Source organism: Schistocerca serialis, chromosome 1, assembly GCF_023864345.2.
Source record: "Schistocerca serialis cubense isolate TAMUIC-IGC-003099 chromosome 1, iqSchSeri2.2, whole genome shotgun sequence".
NCBI lineage: Eukaryota > Metazoa > Arthropoda > Insecta > Orthoptera > Acrididae > Schistocerca > Schistocerca serialis.
The window spans coordinates 119,220,796-119,241,813 of NC_064638.1; the positions used below are offsets into that span (position 1 = coordinate 119,220,796).

At 40.5% G+C, this 21,018-nt stretch overlaps 1 protein-coding gene and 1 non-coding gene across 2 annotated transcripts in view; both read right to left on the bottom strand.

Annotated features, from left to right (window-relative positions):
- LOC126463579 (baculoviral IAP repeat-containing protein 6) overlaps window positions 1-21,018 on the bottom strand; it is a 314,074-nt gene that overhangs the window by 261,562 nt on the left and 31,494 nt on the right. Inside the window, 2 exon segments of the mRNA XM_050096169.1 lie at window positions 6,429-6,707; window positions 18,229-19,115. Of these exon segments, the coding sequence (XP_049952126.1) occupies window positions 6,429-6,707; window positions 18,229-19,115 (1,166 nt within the window).
- Window positions 8,928-9,002, bottom strand: Trnal-caa (transfer RNA leucine (anticodon CAA)). The gene has a single exon. It is a non-coding gene; the product is annotated as a tRNA-Leu (tRNA).

A 21,018-nucleotide genomic window follows, 5' to 3' on the forward strand; every position in this document is an offset into this window, starting at 1 on the left:
GTGGGAAGAGCTCCAAATTTTCACAAAATTGCGGCCCAAGGTGTTGGAGAGAGCAAGAGAGTCCACAATGACATCATCTGTTACTGTCAGGCCAGAAATTGATGAATGGATCTTGGCCCACACAACAGACAGGGGGTGGAGTTGTTAAAAGAATTAGTGAATGATATCCAGTCAGCTTTTTGCAGTCCCGTAAAACACAATGACACTGTGCACACATTTGTTTATAATGAATGCAGTTTGCCATCGTAGGGTGACAGTAAAAAATGTGGTGAGAACGTCTCCAAGCGCGATTTGTGTCACGGCATGCCTCAGATCATCATGGAACTGGGACACGGCGTGGTAAAGAGGAAGAGCGAGGAATGGCAAATTTTGCAGAGGTAAGAATAACATTTGTAAGATATTCCACCTGGTCATCACAACTGGTGAAATCTTGTTCTTCGAAGGTCGTCATGGAGGAGTGAAGCTGCTACTTGGCCTTAGTAGGCTGCCATTTGGGTGTGCACGTGGGTGGAGTAGGTACAGCAAACGGGAAATGGTCGCTTGGATAGGTGTCGGACAGAATGGACCATTCAAGACAATGGGAGGCTGGGCAGTGCAGAAGGATAGGTCCAAACGGGAATAGGTGTGCAAGGAGTCTGAAAAAATTTGGGTGCTCCTGTGTTAAGATAGAATAGGTTAAGTTGATTAAGAATATCAGCCAAGAGGGCACCTCTATGACAGATTCTGGGAGAACCCCAAAGGGGATGGTGCGAGTTAAAGTCACTGAGCAGCAGAAATAGGTGTGGTAGCTGGCCAGTAAGCTGGAGGAAGTCTGCCCTGGTGACATCAAGTGACAGAGGAAAATAGATGGAACAACGGAAAATGGTCAAGTGAGGAAGGAAAAGCGAATTGCAACAGCTTGAATGTGGGCAGTCAGGGAGATGCACTGACTATGATCATCATACCATATGAGCAGCACAATTCCCCCATGGAATGGAAGCTGACCTCGAGGGAAGGTCAAAACAGACCAGGAAGAAATTTGAAAGCTCAAAGCAATTGCGAGGATACAATTTTGTTTCCTGACGGCAGAGAACGAATGGACGCTGCGATTCTAAAAGCAACCATAAGTCCTCTTCCTTGGGTTGAAGGCCGCGAACGTTCCATTGGAGGAGAGTCATGATGAGGAAAAACTGAAGGGGTGTCACCTCGGGGGCTGCCGAGAGCCAGCCTACGAAGACTCGCTGCTACAGGGTGCAGAGGTAGGAGGATACTACTCCACGAGATCCACAAAAGCGTCAACTTTCTTGTGCTGTCAGCCTGCAGAGTCCAAGGCAGAGAAATGGTTGGCAGTGCACACCAGTGACACAGAGGCCAGGTGGAGGAAGGTATCATGTGGCGACACTGTCAAAGAGGATCTTAATAGAGTCAGCGAAGGAGAAGAGCATTTGCCATTGTTGGACTTCTTTGAGCCTTTCCAGTTAGCAGAGGAAGACTTAGGTGTTAGTTGGTTGGAGGGATGTAAGAAGTCTTGACAGGAGTATCCCATCTGTCCTTTATGGCCTGCTGATTTTGTAGCCGGTGACTTCGCCCCGTTAGGCAAGAGTTTGATGGCTTGTTGCACAGTTGGATGAGGGGACGGTGATGCTGCCACGACAGTGGGGGATTTCGGAAACTCAGAGCTGAATTTGAGGTCACCTGTCTGCGTGACATGTCCTTCATGGAGGGAGATGTAGCAAGAACAGTACAATAAGTGCCACACAGTAGAACACAGGCTTTGCGACTAGCCAATAATTTACGTGCAACCGGGTAATTCCGATCTCCTGGACAGCCCGCTCATCGAGATACACGGGACAATCTTGAGATGCGGCGGCATGGTCGCCATTGTAGTTGATACAGCGGGGAGGAGGCGGCGGACAACTGCCCTCGTGCGCATCCCTACCACAGGTGACACATTTGGCTGGGTGTCAACAAGAAATTTTGAGTGTGGTTGAAATGATGACACTGGTAGCAGCACATCGGGTTCGGAATGTATGGTTGGACTGTGATAACTTCATAGCCTGTTTTGAACTTTGACAGAAACACCACTCTATCGAAAATGAGAAAAAGAATGCACGTGGGGACTAAGGATGCATCTACCTTTTTCATCACCCGATGGACGGCAATGGCACCCTGATCAGAGAGGTATGTTTGGATTTCGGCCTCGGTCTGACTGCCGAGCAGCCTAATGTAAGTAACATCACAGGAAGAGTTCAGAGTTGTATGCACCTTGACACGAACAGGATAGACACGGAGAAGAGAAGTGGCAAGCAGTTGTGCTTGAGAACCAGAAGTAGTCTCCAAAAGCAAAGTGCCATTCCGCAAATGACAGCAGGATTTCACAGGGCCGGCAATTGCATCAACACCTTTCTGAATAAGAAACTGATTTACCGTTGTGAAGGATTGACCATCTTCAGTATATGAAACCATGAGGAACCGTGATGCAGCTGGAAGGTGCACCCGCCTAATGTGATTGTACACACCTCAGGCCACAACTCCCGAACACCTGACAGAGGGACCATTCAGCAATATGGAAAGGTTGCAGCTAAGACAATCATCCTTCCCTGGACCTGGACTGTACCAGGGGGTATGTGGAAACCCTACCTGTCAACCTGAGGCTGGGAATTACGTGTTACCCAGTCACCTGTTATGCTTCAGACATGTGGGCCAGCCTGCAGGAGTACACAGGGATGAAGAAGAAAAGGAGCAGCCTCAAATGCCAAAGTGGAGAAGCATAAAAGGTGAACAAAGAAAGGAAAATGGAATGAAAACAGTGGCGAGACTGTTCTTTTGTCAGCTACAAACATTGCGAAACATTCCCAAAAACACCCCAGACATGTTCCCCACAAGAGGAGGATAATTTTGGTCTGGGAAGGCCTCAGTGAGGTCCTCAGCATATCTGGATGTGGGCTGCTAGTCATTTTAAATACTGCCACCACACGTGTCAGTGTCTTGAAAGGACGACAGTGTCTTGAAAGGAGGACATAAGATAAGCATAATCAAAAGCAAAACGAAGATCATGGAATGTAGTCAAATTAAATCAGGTGATGCTGTGGGAATTAGATTAGGAAATGAGACACTTAAAGTAGTAAAGGAGTTTTGCTACTTTGGGAAGCAAAATAACTGATGGTGGTCGATGTACACAGGATATAAAATGTGAAATGGCTATGGCAAGGAAAGCCTTTTTGAAGAAGAGAAATTTGTTAACATCTAGTATAGATTTAAGTATCAGGAAGTCTTTACAGAAAGTATTTGTATGGAGTGTGGCCATGTGTGGAAGTGAAACATGGATGATAACTAGTTTAGACAAGAAGAGAATAGAAGCTTTCAAAATGTGGTGCTACAGAAGAATGCTGAAGATTCTATGGGTAGATCGCGTAACTAATGAGGTGGTACTGAATAGAATTGGGGAGAAGAGGAATTTGTGGGACAACTTGACTAGAAGAAGGAATCGGTTGTTAGGACATGTTCTGAGGCATCAAGGGATCACCACCAATTTAGTATTGGAGGGCAGCATGGAAGGTAAAAATCATAGAGGGTGATCAAGAGATGAATACACTAAGCAGATTCAGAAGGATGTAGGTTGCAATAGTTACTTGGAGATGAAAAAGCTTGGGCAGGATAGAAGCATGGAGTGCTGCATCAAACCAGTCTCTGGACTGAAGACCACAACAACACAATATGAATCTTCTGTAGCAAAATAACTCCTAAGTTACACCAATTAGTGAATTCAAATAACATCAGCCGCCAAGGACCAATACCATCATTTGGTTGCTAAAATAAACACAGAACTTTATCACACTAAGTGTGAAAAGAGTTTGGATTACAGTTTGTACATCTTTTCATGAATCTGGTTGCCTGCTAGAAGCTCAGTAGCAGCTGTGTCACTTATCCTTTATCACAGAAAGTAGTATTTGTAATGGACTGGAGCACATGCCGACTTTATAAAAGATCATCATCCAGTTCTGGTTCAAGACATGAATGGGATTTTTCTCAGGGCAATGACTACTGATGTCAAAAATCTCAAGAACAGATTACCAACCATCCAATATTGTAAAAACAGGCCCAAATGGAGACACCATGCACACTTTAATTGGGAAGGGCCTGTATAGGATTATGATTGTTCCAACATACATAAAGAGGTTAATTCACAGTTCTGTTGGATGATTCACACTAGGAACGTAGGGAGAAATCATTTTCTGTGACAATAATGCATAATATGTAACTGCAGGAATCTTTCAGGTCCCAGATATTACCTGTACCAAGAATATGAGAGAGCCTCTCTGCAAATGATCTGTGGGCAACCACTTCCTCACAAATTCTTAAGGATACAAAGGGTCTGCAAACATGGACCAAGCCAAAAATCAGAATAATTCACACACACATATGAATGATAATGCAGATATGTCTCAATGGCTGTCACTTCTCAATTCGCCCATGTTCCTCTTACTTATTCTCATTTTGCAATTTGATTCAGGAAACATTCTTTTGAACGAATTCATTGTTTCATTGCTTTTAGCGACATACTGTGTCTGTCATAAGTAGCTGATTTACAATATATTTTTTCTGTGTAAAAGAGCTCAAGAGACGACACTGATTATAAAATAAAACTTATACTGGAGCTCCATCTTACAAAGGTACAGAAAATTACCCCCCCCCCCCCCCCCAACCCCACCCCAATGAGTAATCTCATTTAGAGAAGTACTTCTACATTAACAGGCAGAAGTTTTGTTCATTTAAGCTCAACCCTTATGGAGAAATTGCTCACTAACAAGGGGACCTTCCAGGCTCTGAACTTCAGTTCAGGATGAGACTTCGCACATTGCTAGTATACCTCAAGGGTGTCCACTCATAAAAGTCTTAAAGCGCACTATCCACAAAATTCCTAAAAAAAAATTAGGGCTCTAAAGTTTTAAATGTAGCTTGTATGCACTGCACATATGGGTCATGGGTAGCACGGAATAGATAAGTGAAGTAGCTCAGTCAGTAGTGTGCTAGGCTATTATTTTTTTTTTTTTTTTATGAGATGGCTGTCACAGGCAACTTAAGATGTGAATTACACTCATCAATACTGTCTTTTTAAAAAGTTGAATAATTTCAATTCAAGTTTCTTGAGGTGAATTGAAGCATTGATTACTGCCATTACTATGTTAATACAAAATTTGGCAATGTTATAAGCTGTGGAAAGGTTACAAATATTAGAAGTAAATTCGAGAGACCGGTGTGAGTGTAATTCAGATTTTAAATAGCTGTTACAGCCATTTCATAAACAAAATAAATCATGTATGATTTAATTGATAATGCTTTAGGTCATTAACTTTATTTAACATTTGTTCTAATTTTTAATACAATTAAAAAAATAAAAACAACATGAAATCATACCAGAAGGTAGGTAGGATCGAAAACAGATAAGCTGCATGGCTGTCTAGCACACTACTAACTAAGCTGCTTCACTTATCTAATGCTTTGCTACTTATGACTCATATATGCTGAGCGTATGAATGACATTTAAAACTTCAGGGCCCTTTTTTGGAATTTTCTGGATAGTATGCTTTAAAACTTGTATGAGTGAACACACTTGAGTTATGCTGCTAATGCTACTATGCAAAGTCTCATCCCAAACTGAATTTCCAAGACCAGAAGGTCCCCTTGTACAACTGTGTGTGTGTGTGTGTGTGTGTGTGTGTGTGTGTGTGTGTGTGTGTGTGTGTACAAGTGGATTTTGAAGTCACTCATATACAATTCTTAGAAAATCTGTCAGCGAGAAAAAACTTTTACTTAATAAACCTACATTCTACATGCGAGAGTTGGAACTTGAATAGTGGCAACTATTTATTCACAACTGATACAAAAGAGTTACATGTTTGCATCTGTAACTGTCCTTCATAATAGTCAAGAGCGTTGTGTAGAACCCGCTGCCAGCAATGAGGAAGGCGTAGTATACTGTTAGCAGAGCCTGTTCTGTTGATGCTGCGAATGCAGCGGTCTACTGCCTGTCAAATCTCTGGAACAGTTCTGAAGCGAATATCACGAATTGGTTCCTTCGTCTTCAGGATCAAATCAAAGTTACAAGGACTTCAGTCTGGGGAGTATGGTGGATGGTACAGTACTTCCCAGTCCCATTGACCGAAAGAGCAGCCACAGCTTGCGCTGTATGCGCCCACTCATCGTTGTGCAAAATGATAGTTGGGTTGCGCAGAGCCGCTTCTTTCACAAAGCTGGTCGCAGGTAATGCTTCAAAAAATGAGCAGTAATACTGTGCACTGACTGTCTGCCATGGAGGAACGTAACACGTTAGGATAACACCATCACAGTCGTACACGAGATTCACCATAACTTTAGACTGCTCCATTCACACCATCAACAGAACAGGCTCTGCTAACGTCATCTGTAAGGAAATTCATGCAACAAACCTCAATATCAACATCCATTTTACTATCACTTTCATCAGTTGCAGGTGCCTTCACATCAACTGCTCCTGTTGTACAGACAACAACAAAAATGTGGCCACCATCTAACGTCGGATGTATACTTGTGATAGTGAGGTTGCCAGCATTGCGCAACCTTTGTGGTATGGGTAAGCACTGGATGGCAACTGGTTCCCGGTGAGTCTCTGCCACAGGCGGTACACTCACATTACCAGAATTTCCATCACTACCACCAAGCATTTCTTTCTTTGAGATACTTCTAACCTGTGGAAAGACAGAATATTAGAAGCATGTTATCATTTTTACAAATGCTTGTTATTTTTATTAGGAATAGGTCTTGTTTTACTTACTACAGCCAAAAATTAATAGCTTTCATCAAATCTGTTCCACTATCAAATTATGTTTAAATTGTGATAATGAAATTGCAGTCAACTGGTATTCTGACAAACTTTTCTGTACCTGGATCAAAATAACTGTTTACCCAGTTGCTACCACTGCAACAACCAACCAGAGAATGTACTTAGTCTAGGGTGTATACGCGGACAAGGAAAAAAACTTCCCGGATTTCCCAGTTAAAAATACACCTTCTCCCAGGTGAATATACACTTTTTACGGGTTAAGTGATAGTATACTTTTCCTCGGAACTGTAAAACTTATCAATTCTTTGAATGGTTATGGTTTTATACACTGGCGCAGAATTTCCCGACACTTTAGAAAATGAAACTCAGGGGAAAAAAATAAGTTTTAGACAGACCTCTGATATGCAGCAATATGTACACAGCATATTTTCGTATTACGAAAGTACAATTTCGAATTCCACCAAACACTGTATGTTACTTTCCGAAGCATTGAAATCGAGATTGCGATGTGCTTTTGCACGCCAGTCATAGCTCATGTCACGTGATCTTGCCAGCTGATGACAGCGGATATTCAGAGCATAGGACACGTGATGTAGTCAGCCAATAGCAATGTCACTGTTAAGTAGCACGAACACACAAATAGGAAAAGAAAAGCTACAAGAAAAGAAAAGCTACAAGAAAAGAAAAGCTACAAGAAAAGAAAAGCTTTCACATATAATATTGGTCTCTAAGATTAATAAGCTGCAAGAGAAGGTAAGAATTCACATACAATGTTTATCTTTTTACACGTGTTACGCTTTAACATACATCACATAAATGTGCCAATAAAATTTTTAACAGTGACATGAATATCTTATTTTCTGGGCTCGAAATTCTTCTAAACAGTCATCCTCAAAGAGTTGATTTTTAAATGAGAGTCAAGCGCTCTGTGATTTAAGAAATTCATCGTACATCCTCGCACATAGTTCAGCTTGCATAAAAGGAAGTTTACTTTGAAAGTAACGCTTTTCAAACAACATTCGCAATATTTTCTCACGACTTGTTAGAAATAGATTCGTTTCAGCAGTTGCCAGAGAGCGCCAGATAATAAGTGACACTGCACTTGCGCAACTATGATGATGCAGGAAGCCTGTAGGATAGTATGTGTAAAACATTAAAAGCTCTTACATTATGTCATAAAAGAAATGAGACATTAGAGAATACTCCAAGAGCATTGGAATATCATGAACCATACTAAAATGCATAATTCGGCTTAAAGTGCACATTCATGTGTCCAGATTCAGATGTATATTTTCTCGGAGCACCAGCACTGTATTATCTTATGTTTGGTTCTTTATTATGCCATAATGCCATATGTGCTAGAAGATGAAAATATGCACTTGAAATGCAGTTAACAGTTGAAACTAGGCAATAGTGGGGAATGGCACTCTTCATATCAAATAAATTGACTGCCTCAGCAGAAACAGCCAAAAATAACTTCATTGATCTGCAAGCCGATTATTGCTTGACTGTCAAAAAGGTGGAAATAAAATCTGAAAGTAATAATGTATTTTAGCCTTCTATAATTATGTGAATGTATTTTAATTTCACTTGATAGCTCCCGGCCACAGATATCCGTCTTGTTTTCATTTGACGTGAGAGCAATAAATGAAGAGCAAACAGCAAAATCACTAAACGTAAAAACGGACCGCGTGGAAATTACCCACCTCCCCACTACAACTCAGACTGCTCCGTGCATCAAGTCCTGCATCCATGATATTTCCAAACCGGGGCAATACTAAGTAGAGGCACCCCACTGTAGTGCTTCGAGAATTTCCGCGTAAATTCTAGAACCACTCGTCTGTCTACTGTCTCAAACATATGATATTTTAAATATAAGTGGGAGAGTGGAAGCGTATCTACTGCGCCACCTGTTTCTGTGTGTATGTTGGAAGTTTGTTATGAGAAGACCGTAAGAGTGGCAGTCCACTGACGACGACAAGTGTTTGACGCCAGCACCACAGATGCTGTGTGAAAGAACACAGAGTAATTATAAGCTATTCTTTGCTGTGTTAGTGAATGTGATTATTGCAAAAAAGAAAAACGAACAATTGACTACAAAAACTTCCTGGCAGATTAAAACTGTGTGCTGGACCGAGACTCGAACTCGGGACCTTTGCCTTTTGAGGGCAAGTGCTCTACCATCTGAGCTACCCAAGCACGACTCACGCCCCATCCTCACAGCCTTTTTTCTGCCAGTATCTCGTCTCCTACCTTCCAAACTTTACAGAAGCTCTCCCGCAAAACTTGAAGAACTAGCACTCCTGAAAGAAAGGATATTGTGGAGCCATGGCTTAGCCACAGCCTGGTGGATGTTTCCAGAATGAAACTTTCACTCTGCAGCGGAGTGTGTGCTGATATGAAACTTCCTGGCAGATTAAGTCCCGCGTTTGAGTCTCGGTCCAGCACACAGTTTTAATCTGGCAGGAAGTTTCATATCAGCGCACACTCCGCTGCAGGGTGAAAATCTCATTCTGGAAATTGACTACAGACTTTTACCTTACTTCATGTCTTGGCTCTGAACGAGGCAAGATGCATGGGATGTTCACGAACGATTTGGTTGTCAAGCCAATGCAATTATGAATGTGTTTAATTGAGTCTAACGTTTGATGACTAAGTTGATTTGCAGAAGTTTAAATATTTGTATGAGAAAAGGTAAAGTTGTTTCCTGTGAAAGTTAAAAATATATCATAATTGAACTGAAAGTACTCTGCGAGTACCCAATTATTTCAAGAGTAGAGAAATAGTCAAATAAATTCCTATAACCAGCAATAGTCTTCGGAGAAGAAGCTTTTGGGAGATCGATGTAGCTGATTATCCAGAGAAGAGGATGGGCTACACACATCACATAAGTCAACTGATGAGAGAGTGGTGTGAATTGTGAATGAAATCCAGTTTAGCACCACTTCTCGTGTCGTCAAAACTTTAGACCACCTCCCTCAAGAATTTGAGGCAGGATGCCAAAAATTTAAAAAATCGACTTTTCAAAAATATGTTCATTTTGTAGCACACATCTTTCTGAAGAGTCCGATACATAAAACATATGTGTTCGAGGAAATGTAAGACATGTTATTCGGTCTTAAGTGTGTCAGTGCAGTGCCACAACTCTTCACACACCATTCTTCTATCACATGTCACTGTATCTCGTTCTGTGGAATTCAAACGTGTAATATTTTGTAATGGATGCCATCAAATTATATTCAGGACAGTGGAAATTAAAATGTCCTGTGGTGCCTGTCCTGCTCCCAGTCGGTCTGTCTGACATCTTTGGGATCATTTGTAACCGGGAGAACAAGAACTCTTCAGAAAATCTGCACTCTTTATTGCCTATTAGCTAATAAATTGATGTTTTGTGTGTCATTAAATTAAATATAGGATACATAAAACTAGTAAAGACAAGAGACAAGCAAAATCGAACACATTTCCTCACTCTTTAAGTCCTAGCATTTTTTCCTCTCTATCTTGCTACAGCTTTACATGGCGTGCTTTCCTTTCTGGAAAAGAATCTATTACCTCATCAAAGTTTGTCAAATGTTTTGCTACGTGAAAAAATGAAATGTCATTGTGTAACACTGAAAAAGCTGTTACTCGTGAAAGTAGTGCCCAAGACTGGTGTGGTTTCTCGATCTGATTACGTGTATTTCGTCACTGTCTGCTAGACAGAACGAAATAGGACTGCCTAATATTGCAGCAATTGTAACAAACATTAAATGAAAAAGACTGGTTTGGCACAAAGGGTCATTTTTATAATGACAGAATATAATTCACGAAGTACCAATATCAAATGCCTATTACGCTTACTACAAGCAAAAAGCTTTATGTTAGGAAATAGTTTCACAGTTCATTCATACACTCCAGCTTCTCAAGCATGAGATTGAAAAGTAGTAGTACAAAATTTTTATATAAATTTGAAACTGTCATATTCTTCTATAATGTGTGTGATGCCCCCGTTTCTTCTCCTTCCTTGTTCTAACAATCAATCTTGTCATCACTAATTCTGAAACTATTCCTGCTAGTGCCAAAACTTATTCTCTGGTTAACTTCACTAACCTTTAGAGGTGGCAAAAAATAACATTACTGATAGAAATAACCGGTTACTGAGAAGTAACGGTTACTGCGATAACCGTTCCTCTGATTCTGGCAGTTATTTCAAAAACTGTCTAGTGTCAACAGTGCCTCGTGCTATCTGTTGACCGAAGATCGTACTGCGCATTTGGAAGGCGTTCTATAGGCCATGGGAATAACTGTGAGACTGCACGCCATCTGCTGATAAGAACTGTGTACTATTTCGTGGGCCTTCGTTACTTTTAGCACAAACAATTAAATAAAGTTAATGTCCGAGCATTGGCTGATTGGAGCTGCAGTACAGGCATTAACAAGTACAGTCGATCCCTTGAGCCACCGCATTATGTGTTAATTTAGCTTGGACGGTTAGTACAAGGAGAGTTACCGTAAGGAATTTGAGCGACTATGGAAATAACTGTCAGAGATTGGTATTCTCCTCTGGCAGTTATCGGGCTACCAATACAGGTAACCTGGAAGTTGGTAACAGAATAGCTGCGTGTCTGTGTTCTTGACACAGTGACTCCAGTCTTAGACCCCGGTGATATTTCCAGACAGGATATTTACTGGAGCGAACAAATATTTTCATACTTCTTTGGAAATAGCCACTGGCCATCGCGAATGATGTCGGAAAGTATAACATAATACATTTGAATATAATAATTATGATCCTCATCATTTGTCAGGAGATTGTCAAAATATGTGAATATATTACAGTAACTGCTAATATTTACAGAATTGATACATTTCCAGAATAAAACACAGTTACGCACTTTAAATAAATTTATCATTCAGAGAATACCCGATCACGACTGATGCGACCAAGTGCTGTCAAAACTGAAATATAGCAGAATTTTTACTTAAGCTGGTCTATCAGTCTCTGTTAAGATATTCATCTAAAGAGTAGAAGGAGGGGTCAATGGAAGTGTCCAATTCCACCTGTCTGCTTTGACGTAAAGATGTTGTGTGTGTGAATGTCATTACGGCACGGTGTTCATGAGTTGGTTTTTGTGTGTGTGTGTGTGTGGGGGGGAGGGGGGGGGGGGGGGGAGGGGGGGGGGCTGGCCGATCTAGTATGCAGTGCCGGAATTTGCTGGTGGTAATCAATTTTTTTTCTAGTTGTGATGTTTTGTGTATTTGCGAAATATTGAATGTGTTTTAATTTATGTAGGGATGTTTGATTTGTGGATTTTTGGGGTTGTGGCTTTGGTTTTATTTTTCGCAGTTGTAGGTGTTGGTTTTTTGGCATTAGTAGTTGTGGTGGACCTATACAGGTCACTGGAAATGACTGATTCCCATTTTCATTTTCATAGTTGTAGGTGTTGATGTTTTGGTATCGTCATCTGAGGTTGACCTATGTAGGTCAAGGGAAATGTCTGATTCCAATTTTTGAGCTTTTAGTTGTGGGTACTGGTGTTTTGGTATATGGTTGACCTATATTGTTCAAGGGAAGTGTCCGATTCCTGCATATTTTGTTGGTGTAGCGGAATGCTGTTTTTTTTTCTTCTTTTTGTTCTTCATTTTGTGTTTTGGGATCATGGTGTGTTTTTTTTTATTAACTTGTCCTCATCCTAAAACCCCTAACTTCCCGCAGTTGTCCCGTTGGTTTGATTGTATTTTTGGTGGGAGAGATATTATTGTATTATTTATATGTATCTTCGTGTTTGTTGCGATGTGTATGTAGTGACGTCATAGACACACTTAAAATAGCCATTTCCGGCATATTGATAATGTCCTGGGTCAAAGAGCACGGGTGGAATCGGACACTTCTGTATCAAAAAGTCTTTCAAACACTCTGTAAACCGTGCTTTATCTGAAACCAAGTTTTTAATGGTTGCTGATTTGCTGGTAGTTTATTAAAAATGCATGTTCCTGAATATTGGACCCCTTTTGGACCAAGGTAAGTGATTTTAGGTCTTTAAGATTGCTGTTCCTATTTCTAGTACTGATATTATGCATTGAGCTATTGGTTGGAAATACTTGTAACAAATTTAAATTAAGGCATAAATCTATTAGGAAGCAGTGGTTAGAACACAAAGGTCCTTGAACAGGTTCCTACATTATGTTCTTGAATTTATACCACAAACGATTTTTATTACACACTTTTACATGTGAAAAACTTTTGCTCCGTTTGATGAGTTACCACAGAATATGATCTCTTATGAAATAATAGAATGAAAATATGTAAGGTTTTCTATATTTATGTCTCCTAAATCTAACATTATTCTCACTGTAAATACAGACTTGTTCAGGCGCTTCATCAATTCTGTGGTATGCCCTTCCAGACTGAATTTATTATCGATTTGTAGTCTCAGAAATGTAACTCTGTCAACCTTTTCGATCTGCATGTCTTCATGTTATAAACATGCTGTAGCTGGAGAAATCGAGCAATTTCCAAATCTCACATAAAACTTGGATTAGCGTACTCACACTTTGCCCAATAGGACTATCTTGTACAAGACAGGCGTAAACGAATCCGTCACATTATGTATATTTTTTGTTGTATTACAAGGCTGTACACTTATTATATTAAGTGAGCAGCACAGGAAATTAAGATTCGAATTTAACCTATAGTATTCAGTTTACATATTACTTCATATTTATAAACGCACGTTGTTAACATTTTACTTAAACAGTGCTGTGGCGAAGCTCCGCGTACTTTCTGTTGCAGCTGCGAAGATAATATTTCTAATAGCAACCGATAACCTACATACATATGATATGAAACACTAATAATCGTTCTAACATCAACTAAAATGTGCCCAGAGTTAATTAGGTAAGGTTACGACACGATTCATACGATATTCCTGCCATTTCACACTACTCGCACTTATACTGATAACTAAACTGATGGATTCCAACTATGTCGTTATTTAACTGTAGCCCCGTCGGAGTATTCAGTATTCGCTAGCGAAAAATAACTTGACAGTTATTAATAACCGTTAAAAATAACGGTTATCAAAGAATAACTGGAACTGTGATAACCGTTACTCCAGAATAACCGTTTGGCCCACTTCTACTAACCTTGCCACAATCACTGGTTTAGTTATCCCATGTTTATTCTCTGGTTAGGCGTTATTTCGTGTTCGTACAAAGTATTTTCAGCGGTACTCCCAGAATAGAACTTAAGCGGCTGTTAGCTGGGGACTTACTAGTGTAGCGTTCTGGCCAAAAATTTTCTTTCAAAATTTCATTTTCTCAGGTACACAAAGAAGATAACACGTAATCTTTCTTACCTGTGAATCGCATTAGTCATTTATTTCCACTCTGGTAGCCTGAATCTATGGAATTCGCTAGTAATTATAACAACACTGATCATTTGCAAACCCTGTCAGCCAAATGACAGCAATTGGCATTCACCTGTTCGGCTTTATCTCATTCCCATTCGGCTTTATCCCACTCAACTCATATGGCCCCGTCCCCTTTTGTCGGCAGGAAAGTTTATTTCTAGATGCGGCAGGCAATACGAGCAAAAAAGGCAATTCCCCTGGCAGAGATATCACATACACTATGCACGCATTCAAAAATCAACTTACGATTCATTCAGAAATCAACTTAGAATGTGTTCAAAAATGTTCAAAAACCAACAGGGATGCATTTCAAAATCATATGAATAATCGATAGACCAATATGCACTGGATGCTAGACGCTTTGTGAAACAAGGTTTTTTTCCTCAAAGATATGAATTTTGACACCCCCCCCACCCTTGAACCTGCTGCCCTGTTTTTCCCCCTGCCTCCTAGATCCAGGCCTGTTGCGCATGCGTGAATCTGGCAGCTTGGGTGCGCCAGTAAAATTTTTTCGGGTAGCATCTGGCTGCTTGCTCCCACTGCTTCTATAATTAACAGCCACACTTCTGTCTCTAGTCAGACGCGGGAGAAGGTACTACTCATACGCAACTCAACTTCACATGTGCATGAGCTCGCTTGCAACTGCTCAAATAAATCTAATTTTAACAGTTGTGACATCACGCTCATCGGCAGCAATTTGTTGTTATGACGCATTGCATAGTCTACCTAAAGTAGAGTGTGTCTAGCAGCAGAACAGCCGATTTGCAAGGAAGGACTCAATAAAATTAGTAACTTTCCACCAAAGTCTTAGCTGTGTTGTGCCACTACATAAGTAATGTCAAAGATTATATCCGTCTGTGGCACATAACTTCATGCAGAGCCACATCCAGTAGGATTAGGTTATCCAGGGTAAAATGATGACACTCCCTGAACACCACTGGAAGCCATTCATTCATAACTTTCTTCCTCTGTACAGCATCCTCAACAAGTGCCAGTTACCATCCATCAACATGTTTTTCCTAGATAGTTTGGGAGAGCAACACTATAATTACTTGTGAAAGTACTATCCCTGTGGTGTCACCGCCAGACACCACACTTGCTAGGTGGTAGCTTTAAATCGGCCGCGGTCCATTAGTACATGGCGGACCCGCGTGTCGCCACTGTCAGGGATAGCAGACCGAGCGCCACCACAAGGCAGGTCTCGAGATACGGACTAGCACTCGCCCCAGTTGTACGGACGATGTAGCTAGCGATGCACACTGACAAAGCCTCGCTCATTTGCAGAGCAGATAGTTAGAATAGCCTTCAGCTAAGTCAATGGCTACGACCTAGCAAGGCGCCATTAGTAACATTGCATGTATCTAAAGAGTCTCACTTGTATCGCCACAATCTCCAGATGTACCAAAAGGATGGATTAAAGTTAAGTATTCCAGAAGCTACGTACTTTTCTTTATAGCATTCATTACGTATCCTGTTTCAGACCTCACGCCATCCTGCTTTAGCTTTTCTTTATAGCATTCATTACGTATCCTGTTTCAGACCTCACGCCATCCTGCTTTAGCTTAACGCGTGCCTTTCGGCTACTTCCATGGCGTGGCTGTCTTGCTACGCCACAACAATCCCTCCCTAGTTTTATGAGTAGAACTATGTTGGTCTCCCTTCACAAATCAGAGAAACAGCTCCTGTGTTTTCAACTCAAAAGATGAAAGAGGATCTCTTGAAATTTTATACAACTGACACACAGCAGTGCATAACAGCATCTGGACCTAGGGCTGCACTCTTAGCAACAGAAAGTTTTTTTCCAGCTTTCACAGATGGAAATGAGGCACTGATAAAAGGTTTGTTTTTATGGAGAGAATATGAAACAATCTAAAAATTAAAATCCAGTTTGGTCAAAATTCCTAACACATTAACCATGAGCATACTGTTTACATTCTGTTTACTTTTGAATGTGTTATGCTAAGCTGCCAATAAAGTAAATGCTCACAATTACAATGCATTCTTTCTCCACTCAGCAAGTCATTGAGACTGTTACATTACTGGTCTTAACAGCACTGTCTTAGCAGTTAATGTCTGTACTTTAGATTGATATTTGTTTTCCTGGCATCAAAAGGCCAAAGCCTTTGGAAAAACTAAATGAAGATTGGGGTTTATATTCCTTTGAAAATGCTATATCCAGGGTGTATACACAAAGAAGGAGAAAAAATTCCTGGATTTTTCCCAGATCTCCTGGTTCAAAATGCACTTTCCCAGGTGAAAATACGTTTTTTCTGAGTCAAGTGACAGAATATTTACCCTCAGAACCGTAAAACTTATCAGTCTTTTGAATGGTTAAGGTCTTTTACACCAGAAAAGAACTTCACAACATTTTAGGAAATGAACCGCAGAAAAGAAACGCATTTTGGTCTTTGATGTACAACAACATGTACACTGCATACTTTCATATTACAAAAGTATACTCGAATTACACCAAACAAAGTACGTTAGTTTCAATAGCATTGAAATCGAGACTGCGATGCACCTTTTGTAAGCCAATCGCAGCTCAGGTCACATGATCTCGCCAACCGATGATAGCATATATTCAGAGCATAGGACGTGATGTAGTCACCCAACAGCAACATCACTGTTAAGTAGGGCGAACACACAAATAGGAAAAGTTAATGGATTAAATTAATATGATCAGAGTAGCTACAAGAAAAGCTAAGTTTTCACATATAATACTGGTCTTTTTTGCGCATGTTTCACTTTAAGACACATCAGACAAATGTGCCAGTAAAATTTTAAATAATGACATAAATGTCTGGTCTTCTGGGCTCAAAATTCTTCTAAGTAGCTGGCTCTCAAAGTGTCAAGCTTTAAATAGGAATCAAACACATCTACATCTACATCGATACTCCGCAAGCCACCCAACGGTGTGTGGCGGAGGGCACTTTACGTGCCACTGTCATTACCTCCCTTTCCTGTTCCAGTCGCGTATGGTTCGCGGGAAGAACGACTGTCTGAAAGCCTCCATGCGCGCTCTAATCTCTCTAATTTTATATTCGTGATCTCCTCGGGAGGTATAAGTAGGGGGAAGCAATATATTCGATACCTCATCCAGAAACGCACCCTCTCGAAACCTGGCGAGCAAGCTACACCGCGATGCAGAGCGCCTCTCTTGCAGAGTCTGCCACTTGAGTTTATTAAACATCTCCGTAAAGCTATCACGGTTACCAAATAACCCGGTGACGAAACGCGCCACTCTTCTTTGGATCTTTTCTATCTCCTCCGTCAACCCGACCTGGTATTATTTCAAATGAAGTCATTATTTTTATAAACAACTACAAATGCCATAATTCAAAGGAAAGGATATTCCAATACTGTTTCTAGTTACAAATAATGCTATATAAATATAGATGATGTGACTTACCATACGGAAGCGCTGGGAGGTCAATAGAAACACAAACAAACACATACATACACACAAAATTCTAGCTTCCGCGGATGGATATATGTGTGTGTGTGTGTGTGTGTGTGTGTGTGTGTGTGTGTGTGTGCGCGCGCGCGCGCGCGCGCGCGAGCGAGTGTATACCTGTCCTTTTTTCCCGCTAAGGTAAGTCTTTCCGCTCCCGGGATTGGAATGACTCCTTACCCTCTCCCTTAAAACCCACATCCTTTCGTCTTTCCCTCTCCTTCCCTCTTTCCTGACGAAGCAACCATTGGCTGCGAAAGCTAGAATTTTGTGTGTATGTATGTGTGTGTTTGTGTTTCTATCGACCTGCCAGCGCTTTCGTATGGTAAGTCACATCATCTTTGTTTTTAAATATATTTTTCCCGCCTGGAATGTTTCCCTATTATATTCATATGTAAATATAGATGTAAACACAGATGAACATTCAGGTTTTGAAGCCGCATTTATAAACTTTCTTTTTCATGTGAAAGTTATTCACACATAATAAAAAGGTACTTAAATAAGATATTTTAAGACATAAATGCATCATTGAGCCATATTTTCATATCTCAAGAGCACAGTAATTAATAAAAATGAGTGCTCACCTTTATGATGACAGGTGATGAACTACCTTCAGATGTGGATGGATATTTTGACATATCTAGACCTCCATTAACATTGCTGAAAGTTACATTCAACATAGAACTGTCACACGCAGTGCCACCACCACTACCACTTGCACCTTGTGATGAGCCAGATGGAATCACAGGAGGACCGTATAAACCCGCACCTGATGGCGCTGAACCAGAGAGAAACTCTACACTTTCCAGGCAGTCTGGTGGAGTGTCCATAACAACATCTGCTACAAGGTCATCAACACCAGGTACATCAAACATAAATTTTGACAAAAATATCTCTTGATAAACGCCATCCTGGCGAGTGCCTGAAGATGTACTTGTTCCAGTGCCAGAAACAGCCTTTTTCGAACTACCACCACCTGCAATTCCCTGATTTTGTCCTCCTCCACCACTACTTCCACTTCCATCATCTGCAGTACTATCTCCCTCACATCCAGCAGAACCTCCATAATGGTGAAAATTATACACTACAAGGAATGGACACCTTCCATGAGAACAGGAACTAACTGTATGACCTGCTGGTGACTCAGCACTATCCCTCACTTTCATTATATCCAGAGATGCGCTTGCCAGGTTACTCGCTTCATTCACGTCATTCATTGCACGCACTAATGAGGAACAACAACCCCCACTTCCCCACACATCACTTGTATTGGGTGAACTTCTTGATCCAACACTAATCCCTGCGATGAAAGAAGGTCGGAGGCGGTTGCTCATGCTGTTGGTAGCCTTTGAATGTTGCTTGGGACCGGCATGGTTACAACTTTGCTGATGTTGCGGCCCACCGACAATTGACAGTGCTGTAATTTCCAAATCCAAATCTTCACACACCATGGGCAGTGAAAATATGTTGTCTGAAATATTCCAGAAAAAGTACATGTCAATTTAATAATACTCTAATGATAGGATTTAATGTCAATGGATAAAATCATACAGTAATAGCCACCACAATTTACACAAATTTTCTAGGATGCAAGTTAAATAAATCTGCTTCTAATCAAATTAACACCTGCGTAGACAAAACGCCTCTCAAAACTGATGCAACTTTAAAAAATGAATTTCACTTTGTGACATTACAGCCTTTATCATTGCGATTTTTAACATGTAAAAGTTTTTTTTTTTCTGTATTCGCGTCAGTATGTGCGAACTTTTAACATATACCAATGAATGTTGTAACCAGATATCTTTGCCGTGCTCCTGAAAAGCGCAGAATATCACGATAGCTATAAACTGTTATACGCTGCTATCGATCAGTAAAAAAAAAAAAAAAAAAACGATGCACCTATGTTTCAAAATAACAATTGCCAATTTTTACTTCTGCAGGGAGCAGCGCCGCTCTCTAGCTGTTCTGTGAATGTGTTGCGAGTCGGACGCAAAAGTATTGTGCTCCATACTGATATAATCATTTTATTGTAACTTTAAGAGTTTAAGTGATTAAAAAATATATGTAGCCACAAACAAGCGAGAATGTATATCATGAAAATTCGCTCCACCGCCACAATGGGTGGCCATGTTGATGTAAGTTTCCGTTTCATAATATAATACTTGAAGCCTTGAAGTTTATTTAATTTCAAAGAAAATCTCTCAACCTTATTTTCATTAATTATACTTGTGATAATCTTTCCTGTTTAAAAGATTTATGCAGCTTATGATCCAGCGTGTGTTCTGTCGGAACAGGAGGCTGTCGTGACGACATCGTTATAGTATTTATTTCAAGTTCTTTCAGTTCCGTTTATATGTTCGTACAAATCCAATTAGTTGGTCCCTTAGGTTTCTTTCATGTAACTTCTGTCTGTTTTCTCCGCGCGATCTTCCTCCGAAAAAAATTTCTGTTCATTTTTTTAGTAATTTTCGATATTGCGAATGAGAAAAGACAGCCGCCTCCTGGTCCGAACGGAACACCACGACTTTTCTAACGTCAGAGAGTACCGCACGAATTTTCCGCTAAAAGGTAATAGAATTTCTTAAAGCTGGATCAATTACACATGTTGCTGCTGTTCTCCGACAAATCTGGTGTGATTAATAGTAATTTATTCTGTCACGACAAAAAGAACCAATTTTACTTTTACCAAAGCAACAAAGCTTTCAATTAAATTACTAAGGGGAGGGGGGGGGGGGGGGGGAGGGGAATCATACCAGAACTTTCATGTTTGATACCTGTTTCACCTATGAGGGAATGGGACAACTTATTTTATTTAAAAAGATTGTTAATCATAATAGTTATCTTCATGACAAACAGTACAGCAAACCCCATGATCTGAATTCTATTCATATAGCAAAGCAAATTAAATACGAAAATATTTGTGTTGTCAGATACTAAACAAACAATTACATTGGTCTGAAATAGTACACTAGTAAGGAGAAGTGTAAAATGTAAACTCTTATGGGAGAAGGTGTAAGACATTGCCATCACAATAAATATAACTAGGGAGGAAATTATATATAAAAAAACAAAGATGAGGTGACTTACCGAACGAAAGCGCTGGCAGGTCGATAGACACACAAACAAACACAAACATACACACAAAATTCAAGCTTTCGCAACAAACTGTTGCCTCATCAGGAAAGAGGGAAGGAGAGGGGAAGACAAAAGGAAGTGGGTTTTAAGGGAGAGGGTAAGGAGTCATTCCAATCCCGGTGTCTGTATGTGTGGATGGATATGTGCGTGTGTGCGAGTGTATACCTGTCCTTTTTCCCCCCTAAGGTAAGTCTTTCCGCTCCCGGGATTGGAATGAATCCTTACCCTCTCCCTTAAAA